The sequence below is a fragment of the Sceloporus undulatus genome, chromosome 2 (genome assembly GCF_019175285.1).
Source record: "Sceloporus undulatus isolate JIND9_A2432 ecotype Alabama chromosome 2, SceUnd_v1.1, whole genome shotgun sequence".
NCBI classification, from domain to species: domain Eukaryota; kingdom Metazoa; phylum Chordata; class Lepidosauria; order Squamata; family Phrynosomatidae; genus Sceloporus; species Sceloporus undulatus.
This window is the reverse complement of record NC_056523.1, coordinates 130,633,036-130,653,864: the sequence shown is the minus strand read 5'-3', so window position 1 is coordinate 130,653,864 and position 20,829 is coordinate 130,633,036. Positions and strand designations below refer to the sequence as shown.

Below are 20,829 nucleotides of genomic sequence, written 5' to 3'. Positions count from 1 at the left end.
GGGTTAAAGGCAAGGCTGGGGTCCTACTTTTCCCCCCTGCAAGCCATGGGTCTGGAAATGGTGGGGTTAAATAATAATAATAATAATAATAATAATAATAATAATAATAATAATAATAATATTTATATACCGCTTTTCCAAAAAGATCAAAGCGGTTTACATAGAGTTTAAAACCAATTACAAAAACATCATAAAATAGATAAAACCAAGAGCACTAAATACAATATACAATCTAAAAACAATCATTCAGTCAATCAATAGGGTGAGGTAGAGAGTCAATGGGATCAGAGTACAAGACTTCATTTTCCGGGGGGAAGGCTTGACAGAAGAGGAAGGTTTTAAGCCTCTTTTTAAATGTTTCCAGGGGGGTTGATAAGACGGAGCTCTTCAGGAAGACTATTCCAGATTTGTGGGGCCGCTACTAAGAAGGCCATCTGGGAAGTAATAACATATTTAGAAGGTGGAATTTCCAACAAGTTCTTCCTGGTTGTTCTGAGTGTGCGGGGCGGATTATATGGGGAGATGCGGTCCCTCAAGTAACTCGGGCCCAAGCCATGTAAAGGCAAGGCTGGTGTCTTCTTTTTTTTTTTTTTTTCTGCAAGCCTTGAGTCTGGAAATGCTGATGCAAAGAGGTGTGTGTGTGTATGTGTATGTATGCACCCAGACTTGTTTCCCCATGCGAATACTGCGACCCTTGAGAGAGGTTCAGAGAGAGAGATGTAGAGCGGGAAGTGATGCTTTGTTTCCTCCTTTAGATCTTTTGTAACATGCCCTTGACTTATCCATGGGTCATATCAAAATCCATGATTTTGGCCTGAAAAACTGCCCTCGACTTATACATGAGGTCAACTTATACATGAGTATATACGGTATGCATAGTATGTTTATCTGTCTTTCTTTTTGTCTCAGTCATTCACTGGTATGCATTTGTTCATTCCAGCTGTTGGCACATCTTTCAGAATGTGTTGGTAGTTCTATATCTGACACAGATAATATACACAGTTATTATATACTGTTGTTGGCTGCATCCTCACTGCAGAAATAATCTAATTTGACACTACTTTAAATGCCATGGCTCAATGCCATGAAATTCTGAGAATTGTAGTTTTGTGAGATATTTAGCCTTCTCTGTCAGAGAGCTCTGGTGCCACAACAAACTACAATTCCTAGAATTCCACAGCGTTGAGCCATGGCAGTTGGGGTCAAACTGGATTATGTCTGCAGCCATTGTTATTTGCTATAGGCTTCCTTAATTCGATTAATCCATCTGTCATGTGACCTCCCTATTTTATTTATATATAATTACAAATACTTAATCTGTAGTGGTGAGTTACCTTAAAAACAGCTTTTCGGCCCATATTGTTCTTCAGGGTTTTCCTATTATTTCTCACCCAAAGAACTTATCCAAGCTCTTATATGAAATGGGTGGGGTAGTGATTCGCTAAACTTTCATGGCATTAGTTGGTTGATCTGTTTCTTGAACTTTTCATAGATGCTTTCTGTATGAATAAGGAGAGTGTGTCCTCTGCACATGAACAAGCTTCCATACCCTGTAAGCCATGTATTTGGAACCCAGTAATATTTCATAATTATCTGAGTAACCTGTTTTTAGATATAATAGAAAGAGAAAGAACTTGCCCTACTACTGAACAAGTAGCAATGAACACAAAGCTGAGAGGATCTTAAGAAGGCTGCTCAAAATTTCATTGGTGCTTGCCATAATTTATGTTTCTTTAGAGAGAGAGATTTTTTTTTGCCCCAGGCCATGATGCTAAATCTATTCATCTCTGGTGAATCACCTTTTCTTTTGGACAATGTTTTACTATCAAGACTCCCTCCTGCTTCCACAAGATGGGTGGGGAACAGTTAGCCAAAGCCACCAGTGTGGTTAAAGCATGTTCGTTTGATCAGCTTCTGCCTTGAGTGTTCACCACAACTGTAAAGACTGTCTCATAGACAGAAAATCTTGATGAAATTCTGACTTGTGAAACAAAATATGAACCTCCATCTTCTGTTGATAATGGCTGGATGAAAGTGGTCATGTTTAAATAGATGATGTGCAGAGGCATTACTATTTCCATGACTGGTCATACAGTCGGCCCTCTGTATCCACAGATTCAACCATCCACGGCTTTAAAATACTCACAAACAAAAAATTCTAAAAGGGAAAGCTTTATTTAGCCATTTTGTACTGTATTAAGGACATAATTTTATTAGACTATTATATGTAATGGGACTTGAGCATCTATGGATATGGTATTCACAGGTGGAATCAAACCCTAGTGGATACAGTGGTACCCCGGGATACGAATTGATCGCGTTACGAAATTTCCGGGATACGAAAAAGTTAGATTGGAAAAAACTGTTCAGGGATACGATATTTTTTTCGGGTTACGAAATTTTTTTCGACGCGAAATTCAAACGCAAAGCGCGGCTAGCGGCTTTCCAGCGCTAAAAAAAGCCTTTTCGGGTTGCGAAATTACTCGGGTTACGAACGGAGCGGCGGAACGAATTAATTTCGTAACCCGAGGTAGCACTGTACTTAGGTTCCACTGTAATAGAAAACACAGCAGTATTCTAAAGCTGATGTTAGTCAACTGTACAATAAGTTCATGTTTTGAAAACTGAATCTATCAACAGTTTCTGTGGCTAAAACATGCAGGTCCCAATGAAGGTACAAAGACATACCCTGACCAAGAGTTAGGTTGTGTATATAATCCTCACTAGTCATACTGTCCAGTTCCCCTTCAACTTGTGTCTGTTAGCATTTCATGGTTGTATTCCTTCTCTTCTAAACCTGGCAGTAGTAAAATTGGATTTGTTTCTCTTGTCAAAAGAGCAGGACATTCTGGAAAATCATCTTTAAAATGGAAATTATTTTAGCCTGAACAGAGATTTGGAGGCTGTCATAAATCACCAGGTTTATGAGGAAGTCAGGGAAGAAAGCCAAGATGCAAATCCTATCCAGTTATAATCATTCATAATTTTCTCTTATATAATCTACCTATGAATAGGGTATGGTACTTGTCACCTTAAATGCATTCAAAACATTCCAGTACATTTTCAAAATGTTGAGATACTTTGACCTCACATGTAATTATTTCTTTTTTTTCCTTTCAAATACAAAATCTTAATCATGAGAGAAATAAAGAGTAACTGAAAAGTATCCAAAGAACAATGCATTTTCTCATTTTTACAGAGACTGAGATTAAACTGTTAAGAGCAGTGCACTGATTTTTTGTGTTTTGTTTTGGGGAGGAAAGCTCTTCCAGGCACAAACTCTCTGCAGGACTTTACAGAGTGAAGGTTTTAAAAACAGACAGTTAACCAAAGTGACTCCAAGTAAAAATTGAGGTAGAAGGACAAGCTTATTTTAAAAATTAGATTTCTTTATTTATCTATACAGAAAAGTATAGCAGCAGAAACCAATAAAACAGTCTATACTCAGTGCAATCTATGTCTCAAAATAAAGAGGGAAAAGACAACATAGAAGCTAAAAACCTTTCTCCTAACCTATCTAAGGGGGGCTTGAGCTAAGTATAAGGGACTATATAGCTAAAACAGACACATGGATTTTCTCACCCTCCAATATGAAAATGACTGAAGACTGGAGCAGAGAAGCAGGCCTCAGAGAGATAGGGAAGCAGGTCTAAAAGAGAACAGCAGGTTAAAAAGAGTCTCTCTATTTTTCTCTGTATTGTAAGATCTTCTTAACATCAGGGCAGCCTCCTAAAAGTGAAGGGAACATCTTGGGTGGGGCAAAATATAGTCTCCATGTTGTTCTACAAAATATGCAAAGGACAGAGGTGAACATGGCCTTCAGGTGCTGATAATGAATCTTCAGTGGCCTGGGCAGGATCAAACAATGGGATTGCATACACAGGACAAAGCCAGTCACTATAGATGCTTACACTCTTTCGAATCCAGATAGGTTTGCTGGAGTTCTCTGCAAACTGCACAGTACCTCACAATGGGAGATGTATCAGCCTGAGCCACTCCAGCAGGTCTCCATCCATGGAGATAAAGAAGATACAGTAGTTAAGCCCTGCTTGCCTTCATCCAGAAACCATTTCCTTGTCAGAAGGAGGGGAATTTGGAGTTCAAATTCCAGTTCCGCTTTTAGAATAAGGCTTGACTTTCTAAGAAAGACAGGGTTTAGACCACCAGACCTAGCTATCTAGTATGCTTTCTTGACAATTTGTGGCAACAGACGACTTTTCTGTCTTATGCATCAAATTCTAATATTCATATTTATTGAGCATACCTTATAATAAAACATCTCCTTTGCTTCCCACAGCTTGTAGTGTTTCCTCTAACCAAAGAGGTAAATAATCAGTAAGAATTTATGTCCCACGTGTTTTCAAAATGCTTCACATGTGTTATCACAGTCATCTTAAGGACTCTGAAAGGAAAGGCCAATGCTCTTATCCTCCATACAGGATATATTTTTGGGAGATGGGGAGACTAGCAAGATCATGTCTTGTTGATGAGCATCCTGAAAATTCATTACTAAAGTGAAATTATTTTCAAGGCTTTCTGGCTTACAGAGATTGGGTTGCCAGTCTTTGGAATGTCAGAGCAATGGAAATTGGTCAGAGAAAGAAAGAGAAATGGGTCAGAAATCAAAGAGGTTGTGATTAGGTCACCCTCAGTTAATGCATTGAGATACCACTTTAAGAAGACAGTGTGCATTTCTGGCAGCTGGAGTAGAGAAGCAGCAAGATACAAATGCAGTGTAATGATGCACACATATTCCATAATAAGATTATATGACTAGATTGAAAATGTTTATTTTCAAATCATATAATCTCATTATGGCTGTTAACAATAAAGGGGAATAAAATGAACCCATATGCATTACCATTATATTTTTATGAAGATGCTGACTCAGCTTTTTGCAACTAAGTAATCTGAGTTCAAACTGGCATCAGTTTTAGCAGATGTGAGCAAATTGTGTCTGGCTGGGCTTAGTAGCCAGCCATTATTCCTTTGAGCCAGCTGCACAATCTAGTCCTGCCCCGATACTGCTGTTTTCTTGAGAATGGAATGAGATTGGTTTAAAAGTATATGCAGAACTATTTTAATAAATGTGCAGAACTATATTAGCAAATGGAAAGCTATTTTGTAATGTTAATTTTTTGTTTTAGTAAAACAGACTTTTAGACTCAATATATATATAGTTTAGCAAAGTTTATATAATTGATATAATTTCAGTATATGCTGAAAGCCACGCAGGGAGGAAGGGGTGACGCGTTCAATAGGGACTAACAGGCCACATGTCCATGGCAAGCGTGCGCCACCGCGTGCATGAGCCCCATTCATTTAAATGGGGCTCGAGCATACACGGAATTTGCTTTATGCGGGGGAGCCCAGAAAGGATCCCCGCGTAAAGCAAGGGCGCATATGCTGAAAGCCACATAAAGCGTGCCCGCATATGACACGGATGCACTGTACATTATATGAATTTTTAAAAATAAGTTTATTTTTAAATGGTGGTTAAGAAATCAACCACAGTGGATCAGGAAATATCACAAAAAAGTGGATCACTCATGTCACAAAAAAAGGAAGGCAAAATATTAATGGCAAGCCTAACATTCTTTATGGTTTAAGCCATGCTGTTTTTCAAACACATGGGCAAATAAACAGACAAAATTCTGAATCATAAAGCTACATATTTTCTAATAGAAATGATGTCTGAGGTTTGTGGAAGTGGGAATTCAGGCTATAAGAAAACCAACTGTCCTCAACCTAGAATGGAACTACTGGTTTATTTTTCTACTGCCATCTTAACTTCATCCAGTATTGTCCCTCTGCCAGCAGAACAGAGACCACTGGTTGGACACATGGTCTTCCTGCTGCATCCCCCACATGTACCAAAAATCTTCTCCAGAGGGCGAGTAACCTCTGGATCATAGAATCATAGAGTTGGAAGAGACTGCAAGGGCCATCCAGTCCAACCTCCTGCCATGCAGGAAATCCAAATCAAAGCATCCCCAACAGATGGCCATCCAGCTTCTGTTTAAAGACCTCCAAGGAAGGAGAATCCACTACACTCCGAGGGAGTGCATTCCACTGTCGAACAGCCCTTACTGTCAGGAAGTTCTTCCTAATGTTGAGGTGGAATCTCTTTTCCTGTAGCTTGCATCCATTGTTCCGGGTCCTGTTCTCTGGAGCAGCAGAAAACAAGCTTGCTCCCTCCTCAATATGACATCCTTTCACATATTTAAACAGAGCTATCATATCACCTCAACCTTCTCTTCTCCAGGCTAAACATCCCCAGCTCTCTGAGTCGTTCCTCATAGGGCAAGGTTTCCAGACCTTTCACCATTTTAGTCGCCCTCCTTTGGACACGCTCCAGTTTCTCAATGTCCTTTTTGAATTGTGGTGCCCAGAACTGGACACAATATTCCAGGTGGGGCCTGACCAGAGCAGAATACAATGGCACAATTACTTCTCTTGATCTAGACACTATACTTTTATTGATGCAGCCTAAAATTGCATTGGCCTTTTTAGCTGCTGCATCGCACTGTTGACTCATGTTCAACTTATCGTCTACTTGGACTCCTAGATCCCTTTCACATGTACTTTCATTCAGCAATGTGTCTCCCATCCTATATCTGTGCATTTTATTTTTCTGCCCTAAGTGCAGTACCTTACATTTCTCTGTGTTGAATTTCATTTTGTTAGCTGTGGCCCAGCTTTCTAGTCTATTCAGATCATTTTGAATGTTGATCCTGTCCTCTGGAGTATTAGTTATTCCTCCTAATTTGGTGTCATCTGCAAATTTGATAAGTATGCTCCCAATTCTGTCATCCAGATCATTGATAAAGATGTTGAATAGCACTGGGCCTAGGACAGAGCCCTGTGGGACCCCACTGGTCACTTCTCTCCAGGATGAAAAAGAGCCATTGTTGAGCACCCTTTGGGTTCGGCCGGTCAACCAATTACAGATCCATTTAACAGTTATTTTGTCTAGCCCACATTTTACAAGCTTGTTTGCAAGAATGTCATGGGAAACCTTGTCAAAGGCCTTACTGAAATCAAGATATACTATATCCACAGCATTCCCTTCATCTACCAAGCTGGTAATTTTATCAAAGAAAGAGATCAGATTTGTCTGGCATGACTTGTTTCTCTGAAACCCGTGTTGACTTTTTGTGATTATGGCATTGCCTTCTAGATGTTCACAGACTCTCTGTTTAATGATCTGCTCCAGAATCTTTCCTGGTATTGATGTCAGACTAACTGGACGATAATTGTTAGGGTCCTCTTTTTTCCCCTTTTTGAAGATGGGGACAACGTTTGCCCTCCTCCAGTCTGCTGGCACTTCTCCTGTTTTCCAGGAGTTTTCAAATATGATTGCCAATGGCTCCGATATTACATTTGCCAGTTCCTTTAGTACCCTTGGATGTAGTTCATCTGGTCCTGGAGACTTAAATTCATTTAGATTAACAAGGTATTCTTCTACTATCTCTTTATTTATTCTGTGCTGAAATTCCCCTATTCTGTCCTCTGCTCCATTATCCTCAGGTTGAGCACCCTTTTCCTTTTCTGAGAAGACTGAGGCAAAGAAGGTGTTGAGTAATTCTGCCTTTTCTCTGTCTTCTGTTAGCATTTTGCCATCTTCTCCACGCAGTGGCCCTACCGTTTCCTTCTTCTTCCTTTTGCTGCAGACATATCCAAAAAAGCCCTTTTTATTGTTCTTAACCTCTCTAGCAAGCCTGAGTTCATTCTGCGCTTTAGCTTTTCTGACTTTACCCCTACATATGCCTGCTATTTCTTTGAATTCCTTTTTTGTGATTTCCCCCTTTTTCCATTTCTTATACATGTTCCGTTTCAAACTTAGCTCGGTTGAAAGTTCCTTAGTCATCCATCCTGGTTTCTTGAGACACCTCCCATTTTTCTTTCTCACTGGAACTGTTTGAAATTGTGCCTTCAGTATCTGTCTTTTGAGAAACTCCCATCCGGCCTGAACTCCCTTCCCTTTTAGTATTTCTGACCACGGGATCACCCTTAATACTTCTCTAAGTTTACTGAAATCCGCTCTCCTAAAGTCTAAGATGCGTGTTTGACTATGTCTGGCTTCTCCTTTCCATTGTATAACAAACTCCAGGAGAACATGGTCACTTCCACCTAATGATCCCACCACTTGCACCCCATTAACCAAGTCATCCTTGTTGGTTAGGATCAGATCCAAAATAGCTGACCCCCTTGTTGCCTCTTCCACCTTTTGGACCATGAAATTGTCTTCCAGGCAAGTGAGGAATTTGCTAGACCTTGTGGATTTGGCTGAGTTTGACTTCCAGCAAATATCAGGGTAGTTGAAGTCGCCCATCACTACTACATCTCTCTTTTCTGACTGTGTGGTCATCTGTTCTAGAAAGATATCATCCAGTTCCTCAGTCTGACTTGGGGGTCTGTAGTAGACTCCCACCGTAACATCCTTGTTGTTTCCCTTCCCTTTGATTCTTATCCAGATGCTCTCCACTTGGCTTCCATGATTCATGTGTTGGATCTCTTCACTGGTGTAAATATCTCTGACATATAGTGCTATTCCTCCTCCTTTCCTGTTTGGCCTATTTCTCTTAAAAAGGTTATACCCCTCTATTTCCACATTCCAATCATGAGACTCATCCCACCAGGTTTCAGTGATGCCTATTATATCATATTTGCTTTGCTGTACTAGGAGTTCAAGTTCATCTTGCTTATTTCCCATGCTCTGTGCATTAGTGTAGAGGCATCACAGACCACGGGTCCCATTTACTTGTTGCTTGTGCAAGTTTATTTGCCTCCCACTGTTGTGTCCTTGCACTTTTTTTCTTGTTACCTCTTTGTCTGTTTGACTATTTTCTCCAGCCCATTCGCCTTCCTTAATATTGTCTCCCTTCCCCACGGAACTCAGTTTAAAGCCCTCCTGATCAAGTTCTTGAGACTGTTGGCAAAGACATTTCTTCCAACTGGCGTGAGATGCAACCCATCTGTTGCAAGAAGTCCCTCCTCATGGAACCGCAGCCCATGATCGAAGAATCCAAACCATTCTCGGCAACACCATCTGTGGAGCCAGTTGTTCACATCCGCTATTTTCCTTTCCCTTCCTGGACCGTGCCCTTCGACTGGCAGAAGAGACGAGATGACAACCTGTACATCCATTCCTTTCAGCTTCCTACCAAGCGCCTCGTAATCCCTTTTGATGTTCTGCAGGCTGTGTCTTACAATATCGTTGGTTCCCACGTGGACCAAAAGGAAGGGGATACTCTTCCCAGTTGAGTGGGATACTCAGAGCCAGTGGGGAAGAGAGACAGAGGAAGTCTGGTTGTACAAGCAGAAGTCTGTGTATGTGATGTTGGATATTTTTAAATGTTTTCATTTTCCATGCCTTTAGAATGTGTACAAGAGATTTAAAGTCTAGAAATCGACTGTTTTTGAGAAATACTAGCTTTTGATAATACAGAAACAACTGCGATTCACTCTGTAATATTAGTTGTTCTTAATAAAGAGGTCTCCAGTTGTGTACTATTAAGATGGTGCTTCAAAGGAAAGTATTAGTCTCTAGCCTAAAATCCAGTAAATCAAAAGGGCCAGAACAGAACTTCACACTGCCCCTTTGAATGCTGAATCAGGGCCGCAGCAACTGCATGCTGTGGCCTCAATCTGGCTATTTGCCAGCTCAAAAAGGGGCAGCAAAATGACACTCCTTTTTGAGCCGGCAAAAGGGCACCTGTTCTGCCACTGCTGGAGCTTCGCAGCATTTGGGAGGCATGCAGCACCTAAACACCACGCTGCTGGAGTACCATGAAGCCAGCCCATGTGTGGACAGGCGGGTGGCTTTGGGCAACGTTGGGGCGTGTGTCATGTGTACACCACGCCTCCATGCTGCCTGCAAGGTTGCTTTTAGTGCCGGTCTGTACCAGACCAAAGTTTCTTTTCAAGCAGTGAAAAACATCTACATATTACAGCAGTAGAGACAAATTTGAAAATGCATTGGCAGTTTTGCAAGAGATGTATTTTAGAATTCGCATGTCTATATTGCCCTGAAAACCCTTTTTGAATGAAAGTAAGATTTTAAAATATTTTAAACAAATACTATAATTTTTTTTCCTATTTGTCACAACTACCAGTGTTTACACTTCTGCATTTTTACAGCTGGCTTTTTTCCCTAACACTTCACAAAGTATGCAAAGTGCCAAAGTTTGTACCACCACCCCGCAAACTATACAAATAAGCATTTTTATAACTTGTCTCTTTGGTGGAAAAAAGTTCCAATTGAAATTTAATTATTTTAATCCCACAGTCATCTGAATTTGCAATGTTCTGCTAAAATATGTTATCGTAATCAATCTGTATATTCTGTGATTGGATCCAACACATTTTTATAATGGGAATTAAGTCAGTTATGGTTAATTTAATTCCCATTTATTTGACTATGTTCACTCTTTAGTATTAGTAAGTCTGGATCCAACACCATGGCTGAGATCATATTGAACACCAGCAGATCAAAGGGCCGCAGTGACAAACTAAGACGGGATCACCCACTGCTTGCCCTTACACAATGGTGATCACCTCTGGGAAAACATGACATCTGCTTGAGCACCGAGGTCTGCTTGCCTCGGTACGTGATGAGCATATTTGTAACACAATGGGATACCTGGCCCAGTTTGTAGCTTTCTGTAGCAATCTCTCTTATTCATCTCTTACTTTTCATTAGATCCTTCAGACAGGCAGACAATTATAAATAATGAGGCTAATATTTTAAAGAAAAAAAAATAACAGCTGTAACTACTGTTGACACCTATAGCCCTATTTCGTCTCACCCTGGTATTCTTGTAAAATAGCAGCTACTGTAGCTCCCAACTTCTGAAATGTGAACTAGAGACTAGAACACAGCAACTTCATGCAAATGCATCCAATTCCAAACCACCAGTTTACTAAAAGCGACAATTGGAGGTCTTTGCCATAATATGCTTTATCAGTTAAGGGGATTTACTCTGGGTAGGTGGTGGTGGCAGAGCAGATAACAGCCTTGCAAATGTAGCAGACATTAGAGACCCACAATGGCCTGGAGCCATTGGTATTACTGCTCCCAAGAATGTTTATCTCAAGAGACTGTTTAGTTTATCTCAGATGCCCCACTTCTGCCTTCTGTTTTACTGAAAGACATCTTGTCCTGATTTTCATTCATTTTCTGAACATTTAAATAATTCCTGGGGCTATGGAATTTATAGACAGCCTGTGTATGGTACCAATGGCAATCATGCAGAGGCTTATTTTCAGATTGCCTTGACTTTGTAATTCAAATTGGGTTGCAAGGTAGACATTAATTATGTCCGCCAACATCTATTTACAACCATGGATTTTAAACTGGGCAGTTCTTATCAGCTAGTGACATTTGGCAGATGGATGGGTTTAGCAACAAAACAGCTCAGGGAGAGGAAAAGGACAATTGCATATGGCCTTCCTCATTTGTATGGTCCTTGTCTGACCAGAAGGAGAGTAGTAAAGAGAAGACCTCACTCTGTTCAGAATCAATGACACTGAACTTTGTTGTCCTTCAAATGATTTTTTTTTATATTAACTAGATCATGCTTTGAATAGCCTAAAGGCAAAATGTGTAACTGAGTGGTTTCAAAGAAGAGGGGAAATCCTCTTTGCCTGCAAAGAAATTTTGCCAACTATGGAGAAATGTGTAGAGGTTTTGAGCCATAATGGACCCCGAGACTTTTCTTCCTCTTCAAGAAGATGATGACCCAAGAAGCCTCTTACTCCGTTTGGAATAATGGCAAAGATATCACTGGTGCACTAGTATAGGACACCCAAAGGCAGATGACCATGCTGCTTCATATAATAAATATGGAGGCAGATGGGCAGTGCTAGTAGGCATCTGTTTTAAATTTAATAAGACAAAAGTCAGTCGATTATTTTCCCTGTTCCCCATCCTGCTTTCTCTTCAAACACAAAAGCAATGATCTTTCTGCTACTGGGGCATTTGAGGGCCTGATGCAATCACACTCAAAGCTCAGTCAATAAATGCATTGTCATCTACACTACACAGCTGTGTTAAGTTCCTAGTGCTTTCAGCTTCTAAAGAAAGAATATTCAACTCCCCATATGGGACAGCTGCTCCAGTTTGTCCCATTGGCTAAACTGGTATCACAAATTACCCAGTAGAGGGCACTAGAGTAGTAGCAAGAAAGGTAGGTAGACTTGCAGTGATGGTGATAAGAAATCCATTAAATTCACAATTCAGTTGCAAACTCAACAAATACTTCCTGAACCTGCACATAATTAGACTTCAAAATCCACTTGTATCTAAAATAGTTTGCAAATACAGACAAAGTGAAAAACTGTTTATGAAAGTGCATACTGTACAAAAGGTATATTTGCAAATATTCACAAAAAATACAATGTTAAGTACAAAAGGAATTGAAAATGTATAGATTTGGGAAATATGCACAGAAATACATACATTTCTAAAATGAATTTGTCATGAAATAAATGTGAAAGAGAAATTTAAGTTCCTTCTCTGTGTCGTAGATATTTCTCAATTCCAGTGCAGAAATGAAAGAGAACAAACTGAACAGTGGGAAAATGAGGGCCTGAGTAAAATTAAGCTTGATAGATTCACCCATCCCCTAACTGTAGAGATGTAGAGAGCTGAAATTAACTCCAGTTGTGTTAGTCAAAAACATATTGCACTGTCTACTGCTGTCAAATAATTTCAATTGTAATTGTGATAAAATGATACTTTCTCTTTTGGCCATGTTGAAAATTTTGGCTCAGGCTCAGGTTTTGCCTGTCTTAACCATATTCTCTCGTGATTTCTAGTTATCTTTTGTCCCTCTCACCTCCAAAGAGGCCTCTGCCAGCTAAACTATCCATCTAATCCTACTCCTGGATTCCACATGAACCCCTTGACCTTGTCACCCACATTCACATTGTTTCCCTCCCCACTACAGCTCATATCCTTCACTCTGTCATCTTCATTCTTACCCATCTGAAGTCCTTCTCCTCTTTGAAAGGACTATGCCCTGCCTCCCTCATTGCCCCATGCCAGAAAGTGTCTCTAGAACATCTGTGTCATGTTGCTTTTTACTTCTTCCAAATCCCTGCCCAAAAGGCTTCTTTTCCATGAGATTTTTGACACATCATCTTTGATTTCTTCCCTTACTGAAACTCCCAGAGCATATGTCACTGAACTGAATGCAGATTCCTGCCCTGTTTAACTTTGCTGCTACCTTCCTTCTCTCTGTTTATTGCCTGTCATCAGTCCTTTTAGCTTCTCAAACAGGGACCCTACTTTGGAACAGACCATACTTAATAATGGTGTTATATAATGAATACTTGGTTATTCAAAATGCTACACATAAATCTGGATTTAAACCACTGCTTATTTGAAACAGCATTGGATGAAGTAGACTTAAGACTACTAAAGCTTAGGCTACCAATTTCTTTCTCTCAGTCTCAAAGATGCTAGAGGATCCCTTTACATGTTTGAAATTTATGTGGCTAGATCAGGATGCAGTTCATAGATTTCATATTCTCAGCTATGCTTTGACAGCATAGGACTTTCAATATCATTTTCAATAATAATAGACACAATTACTACAAAAGGTACCAGCAGTATATGGCTTTTGTGTAGGAGATAATTTACATAGCCCAGAGGGACTCATTTACCACCAGTGCATGTCAAGGTTTAAAAAAAGAAGCTAATCTTGGGCTAGGAGGAATACAAAAGTGGAAGGGATGGCAAAGTAATGTGTAGGAAGCATCTCATCTGCATACCAGGGATGGGAAAGAAGCAGTCCTCCAGGTATTGTTGGACTGTAGCTCTCAGCATTCCTCATCAGGTATACTGGCTAGGGCTAATGGGAGTTGCCATCCAACCACCCTCAGAAGGCTGAGCAATTTCCACGCTGATGAGGAATCTCTAAAGAGTTACACAGTGCTCTGTATTTCACCACATGTCTAGCCCCTTACTATGAGCCCTTCCTATGTCCCCTTATACTTTTACTCACCTATTGTGCACAAGATGGGTTCACTTAAATAACATTTCTACTGTATATACTCATGTATAAGTCTAGAAACTTTAGTCAAAAACTTTACCCCAAAAATCTAGATCGACTTATGCACAGGTCAATGTAAATACTGTACTTTAACTCTTATTAAAAAGGGAACCATCCCCTGGTTAAAGGCAAGAGTATAATCTGTCCTGGAAGCACAGACCTCCCTCTACTATCTCTCCCATCCAGCCTTTAATGTGAGCCAAAACAGTTATGCCTGCCATTATATTGTAGGTTCTTTGGCATTGTTTTCCTTTGCTTCATCATTTAGATCCTTTGTTGCATGACATTAAGTCTTAACCTTGACTTATCCAAGAGTCATATCAATATCCATAATTTTGCCCCCAAAACCTGCCCTCGACTTATACATGAAGTCGACTTATAGTCAAGTATATACGGTAATTCTCTAGTTCATATATTTCCAGGGAAAATCATTGGCTATTACAACAAATAAAATAATACATCAAAAGTTAAGATCCAGTTTTGAAAAAAACAAGTTGTTGGAAAATACAGTGGATCCTTGGTATCTGCTGGGGTTTGGTTCCAGGATCCCCATGGATACCAAAATCTATAGATGTTCAACTCTCATTAAATACAATGGCATAGAAAAATGGTATCCCTTATATAAACTTGCAAAATCAAAGTTTGCTTTTTGGAAATTATAAAGTTTTTTAATATTTTCAAGCTGTGGATGCTTGGATCATTGGATAAAGAATCTGTGGATATGGAAGGCTGACTGTACTTATTAAAGCGGAAGATGGGGATTGGTTCCATCAAGAAAGCCATGGTCCTGAATTTGCAAGACCCGAGCAGAGCGGCTAATAACTAGAGATTCTGGAGGTGTCTCATTCATAGGGTCACCTTAAGTCAAAGTTGTCTTGCAAATAGCAGCAAGGTTTGGATATGTCTGTACTGCATTCAGATATCAAGTGGTACTAACGAGCACTTAATACAACTGATGTTTTTAATGGTTTCTATTTCTGTTGTAAAAAATAATAATTTTAATTTATTTGTTAAAATCAGTTTTTATCATCCCCCTTCATTTGTCCCATAACAAAATTTAAGTAGTATGGAGTCAGCCAAAATATATTCTGACCATTGTAATGTTTGGTCTTTTGTCTTTTAAGGGAGCATAGTAGCTGAGATTTTCCAACCATATAATTCAGAGATTTTAACATATATCTCTACTCATTATAGTTAAAGTTTCTTAAATTCAATGTAGGCAGGTAATGTATTTTTGCTGGATCAAGTTTTGCTGATGAACACATTCAGATGATGGGAACATAATTCTTTAAGCAATGATAAGGTTCAGTTATACTTCATCTCTTTTTTCTGGATTGAGCGTGGAATAGTTATATCTACATAACTGCCAGTAGTGTTTATCCAAAGGCAAGTGGATGCAGCTGGATTTACTCTTGTTTTCTAGCTCTAATCTCCCTCATCTGGACTAAGAGGGAGTAATTTGTTTTAGCATCTTTTTCGCTAAGCAGAGCTGGTTTGTTACCATACCAAGACGTAAGAAAACAACCACACATAGTTCTAAGTACACACCATTAACTTTTAAATGTAGATTTCAAAAATCTTTGCAACGTCTTACATAAATTAAATGTTTAATTTGTTTCAGAGAGAGAGAAAGAACGATCTGAACAGCTTCTTTGCCCCTACCTCCTCATAGTGTGTCAGTCAGCTACCAGAATCTGGAAATAATTTAAAATTCCTTCATATTATTTCAAGGCAGAAGAATTACCAAAATTGTGCTTTAAGCAAAACAGCATTCTTGGGTTGCCAAGGCAGTAAACAATGGCTTTAGGAAATGCAGTAAGACTTCAACATCTGTTTTGGAGCTGATATTTTAACCATTCTGTGTTTATTTTACATGCCTAGTTGGCCATCTCTGTCATACATATATGAAGCCAAACCCCAAGACAATGAAAGAGGCAGCAAGTCTGTTTGGAGCTCCAGCCTGCTTTCTGTGCTCAGTTTTTTAACATAAAGTGCCTTGGGCTGAAGTCTTAATTTGTGAATGATAACACAATTGACCAAATATGCTACCATTACAAGACTTTTTGCATCTGTTCAGGGCAGACATGAGTGGGAAATAATTTCATTGTGCTTCTAGAGTATATGCCAACCCATAATCTCTGGTCTTCTCAGGTATAGTGTCTACCTTTCTGAAAGCTTCATACTAAGGAAGTGCTTCAGCCAGAGGAGCAGAGATTTATACTATTGCTACTGAAGCATCATCATAAACTTGGCAGGGGAACAGAGGCATCCAGCTTCAGTTTCCACTGAATTCCTGAAACGTCCTTGTATTTCTAAGGGGAAAAAAGGAGGGTACTACTATAAATATATGCCAGAGAGGTGTGGTGGGTCACTCTGTATTCTTGCAAGGACTGCTAACTGCCCCTTTGAGTGATGAGAGGAGGAGCAGTGACAACTGCTATGCCAGTGCTGGGACTAGTATTTGTCTCAACATCACTACAAGATTGCCTTCTTGTTCATGTTAACCAGCTCAGTGAGAAAATTAGAAAACAGAAGGATTAAGTTTCTCTAGAAAGAAAGATATAAGCTTGCACTGCACGAAATTTAGCCATTCTTATTGCCATCTGGTAAGTCTCCAGTGTCTCCTAGAAAATACTTAGAACAAGATGTTGTGAGGTATTATTGTAACAGGACTTGAATGCCTTCACTGCGGCACATTGTGTCTAATCTTGAAAACCAAGCAGGATCGAGCATTGTTATTGCTTGGACAGGAATACCAAGTGCTATAGGCTATATTTCAGAGGAAGTCAATGGCAAATCCCCCTCTGAGTATTCCTTTTCTAAGAAAACCCTATGAAATTCATGGGGTTGCCATAAGCCAACAGGCAACTGGAAGGCACATATACACACACATTATTTTAAGCCAGCATCCATTGTCTCAGAGCAAAACAACTACTGGATAAGTTTCTGTTTCACCTTTTTTTAAAAAAAAAACACAAATATGTAATAAATAACAGATTTTGTGAGCAGTGTTACAGTATATTACACTCTTGTTGTTCCCAATGTTCATCCTTCTATTTACAAAGCAAACTCTGATATACTGTATTTTTACAGTAACAAATCACAATGCCAATGTAGCAAAATCATTTTAGAAACTGGATTTTTGAAAAGTAGGAAAGCTTCTGAGTCTTCCATTGTCCTTTAAAACTCCCTACTAAAAGAGGATAATGTTTTCTGAAACGACAAATCAGTGTCTGTGCTGCATTTTAGTGATGTAGGCCGGTTACACACCGGCAGTTGGGACGTCCGCAGGACGTCCCATTTTAAAAAGGGGGCGTCTCTTCTAGACACCCCTGAGTCTAATACGGACTGTGTCCGTACAATATGGCACCGGCCCTTCTACATGGCCGGCGCCATATTGACGTATCGGACGCTGAGCATCCGAACGTCGCGCGTCGCTAATGACATCATGAATACGCCCTTGGCGCTTCGCGACGTCATCAGTGCGCCGCGGAAAGAAGCTCCATTTTGGAGCTTCTGTTTTGCTCCGCGCGGGAGCCGCGCGGTATGGCTGCTGTGGCTCCCGCGCGGAGCAAGTGGCGGCGGCGGCAGACCGCCTCAAAGCGGCGGTCTAGAACCCGCCGTAGTCTTGTAGGTTAAGACTTTGAAAAGTATGTCTTATGGGCTGCAATTATGAAAAAATGTTGCATAATTATCTTGGCAATTATACCTCTTAAACTTCTGGCCTCTTATTGTGGTTCCCTTTTCCTCTTTAATTCTTGCTTTTGCATCAACATTTAGGAGGTGTTCAGGGATAGATAACACTGATAAAATAAAGCTTGAATGTTAAAGGACTGAGTTAGTTATTACTCTGTAGCTTCAGATCTCTGACCAATATCCACAGGACAATAGTGGGTCCTGTTACTCTTTTTGAATGATAAGACATGTGACCCGTACAGGATTGAATTGTTAATTGCCAAGTAACACCAGTAGACACTTTCATCCTTCTATAGATCTAAATTGTGAGCATCCATTCCTTTTTCTCCATCATATATGTCTCATGTGTGCAGAGTAAATTTTGAACTGACCTAATCGTAGTCAGTTTGGACCACATAAGAAAAAAACTATCAAAATAAGGAAACCCAAAGAACAGATTTGGATGGAAAAATCAAAGAAAGAGATGCAGCTGAACACTTCCTAGTGCAGTTGGGAAAGTGCTTTTTTGTATTAAATAGCTTAAGGGCTTGTTTATTCCTCTGTTAGATAATGATATAAGTAATTACAGTTATTCATTGTCTTCCTTTGTGAAGTAGGATTGATAATGATTGTTTAAAAAAGCCAGAGTTAGTTGTTCCTGTCTAGGATCTTGCCTCAGAGCAGTCATCCTTTTCTTGGCTCAGGTAACAGTAGTTTCTTCCTTTCTGCAGTGATAAAGTGTTGTAAGTGGGATTACTGAAATTCCATCTACAAAGCACATTTCCAAAAATGGACTAAATCCAAAGAGACCAGAAAGGGAGTGAAGAAATATCCCTGCAGCAGCAACTGGGTGTGCCACATACACCTTTTCAGATCTCAGCCATCTGCCTACAGATTTTCTATTTGCAAAACTAAATGCTACAAGTGTAATATGGCTTTTAAACAAAAATCAGAGATGAAATGCATCAGCATCTGTCACCAGATTTGACAATCTGTATAGTACAACAGCCTGACATTTAGTAACTCCCATGCTAAATCTAGAGCAGGTACTCACAGTTCATGTGGAGAACCAAGTAAATTGCTCCTTGTAGCTCCATCAAGTATACCTTTCACTGCCTTGGGGTATGCTTGATTATATTAATGAGATTTATGCACCTGCAAGTGATTTACTGGCCGTACAAATGAACAAACAGTAATCTCAGCCAAGTTATCCAAATTTCCATTTACATGGTCCTAGCAGAAACTCTAATGCCTTAATTTCTTTTCTTTTGCAGGAGCATTGCTGCTGGGAGGGATTCTCTACTCCTGGCAGTTCCCTCATTTCAATGCACTGAGCTGGGGCCTCCGTGAAGATTACTCCCGAGGAGGCTACTGCATGATGTCTGTCACTCATCCAGCAATGTGCAGGCGAGTGGCTCTGCGTCACTGTTTGGCCTTAATTGGACTCTCATCCCTGGCTCCCATCTTAGATGTCACCACATGGACCTTTCCCATCATCTCTCTTCCGATCAACCTCTACATTTCCTATCTTGGCTTTCGTTTCTACAAAGATGCTGATCGTGGCAGCTCCCGGAAGTTGTTTTTTTGTAGCCTCTGGCACTTACCAATGCTTCTTTTGCTCATGCTCACATGCAAGAAAACTTGGTATGAAAAGGATGACAAAAAAGAATCCATTAGCTGAGAACATATTATGCTGAAGAAGTAATGTTGTCTTTGTGGTAACTATGATTTCAGAAGCCCCATTTCAGAATGATGCATTTCAGTTACGTAAAGGGATGAAGTTTATGTTGATCTGTTCAGAGAGTGTTTTAGGTCCAATGAACACACATTATGATTGTTTTCAAATTAAATGCTTATTTGGGGAGACAAATACGGCTCAGTCGATTTGATTTTTGTGATGTGATATCCTTATAATAGGTTGGATCCAACTGCACGCTTCCCCATCCGCTTCTCCGCTTCACAATGGGATGAAGAGACCCAGCTGAATGAAATGAGTGGTGTTACGGGAGGCAAAGAACATCCTTGCAAGTGAGATAGAGGCACCTTCTGTGAGCAAGAGTGCTTTCATCCATGTAGTAAGTGGCCAAATCTGCCACAGCTGATCATCACTGATTGATAACTCATAGTTCCAGCCACTACAACCCGATACCAGAATTTTCTGTTCAGAGCAATGACAGTCATACGAGAACTGTTGTAAAAACACTCTAGTCCTTATACGCTTAATGCCATTAACTCTTACTTGGGAAAATGTAATACTGTGTGGCTGGAAGAAAGCTTTCTCCGCATCAGTGTAAAGAGAAAGGATGCTACCAATGGAGGTTCTGTTCAGCCCAGATTGCACATCACCACAGAACAATGCAGTGCTTCCCAGCCATGTTCACATCCATAATCTATTAAGCCTCTCCTCAGTCCCACTTGGATCTAGAACAGTGGGCTCCTAAAAAAGGGGGGGGGGGAAATAGTACTTGGTTCAGACAGGCTTTGGAGTGCAGCCTAACACAAACCCCTTCCTTTACCTGTGAACAGATGTGCACAGCTGGGGGAGCAGGCAGAGTCAAGAGGGAAAATAAAAATGCAGGAGGAGAAAATGGAGCCAAACAATGGATCTGGCAACGAAAAGCACAATGACCAAACAACTAAATAAACAGAAGTATGTTCACATTATGTTGCAATCTAGTTTATGGCTTCAAAATGCTACATTATTAGTATCTGTAGTTTATAGTACCTTTTTTACTGGTTTCAGTGTTTCCAACCCTGCTTATATATGTTTTAAAAGAAAATGTTAATAATTGTAACCTCTAAAATTGGTGTGTGATAGCAGGGAATTCCTACTGAAGGGTCCCAACAGACTTTGGGAATAGAGACTACTGTTCACCAACCCATAGAAGTGATAGCAAAAAGAAGCTTACTTAGCAAGATTTCACATAGAGCTACATTTTCTCTAGGTTAATTGTCTATGGCTATTATATAAATTGATGGGAGTTAAACCATGACTAATTTTTCACAATGATTTCATTGGGGCCCATTGTTCTAGATCTAAGCAATAGCATAAGGTCACCCAAAGAAGGGAGATGGAGATGAATAGTGGTTATGA

General features: G+C 39.9%; 1 protein-coding gene across 3 annotated transcripts in view; it reads left to right on the top strand.

Moving 5' to 3' along the window:
- LOC121922312 (protoheme IX farnesyltransferase, mitochondrial) overlaps positions 1 to 20,186 on the top strand; it is a 147,855-nt gene extending 127,669 nt beyond the window's left edge. For all 3 annotated transcript variants that reach the window (XM_042451559.1, XM_042451557.1, XM_042451558.1), the window contains one exon: positions 19,010 to 20,186. In XM_042451559.1, coding sequence (XP_042307493.1) covers positions 19,010 to 19,416 — 407 coding nt within the window. In that variant the 3' untranslated portion in view covers positions 19,417 to 20,186. The remainder of the gene's footprint in view (positions 1 to 19,009) is intronic.
- Positions 20,187 to 20,829: the final 643 nt, after the last annotated feature.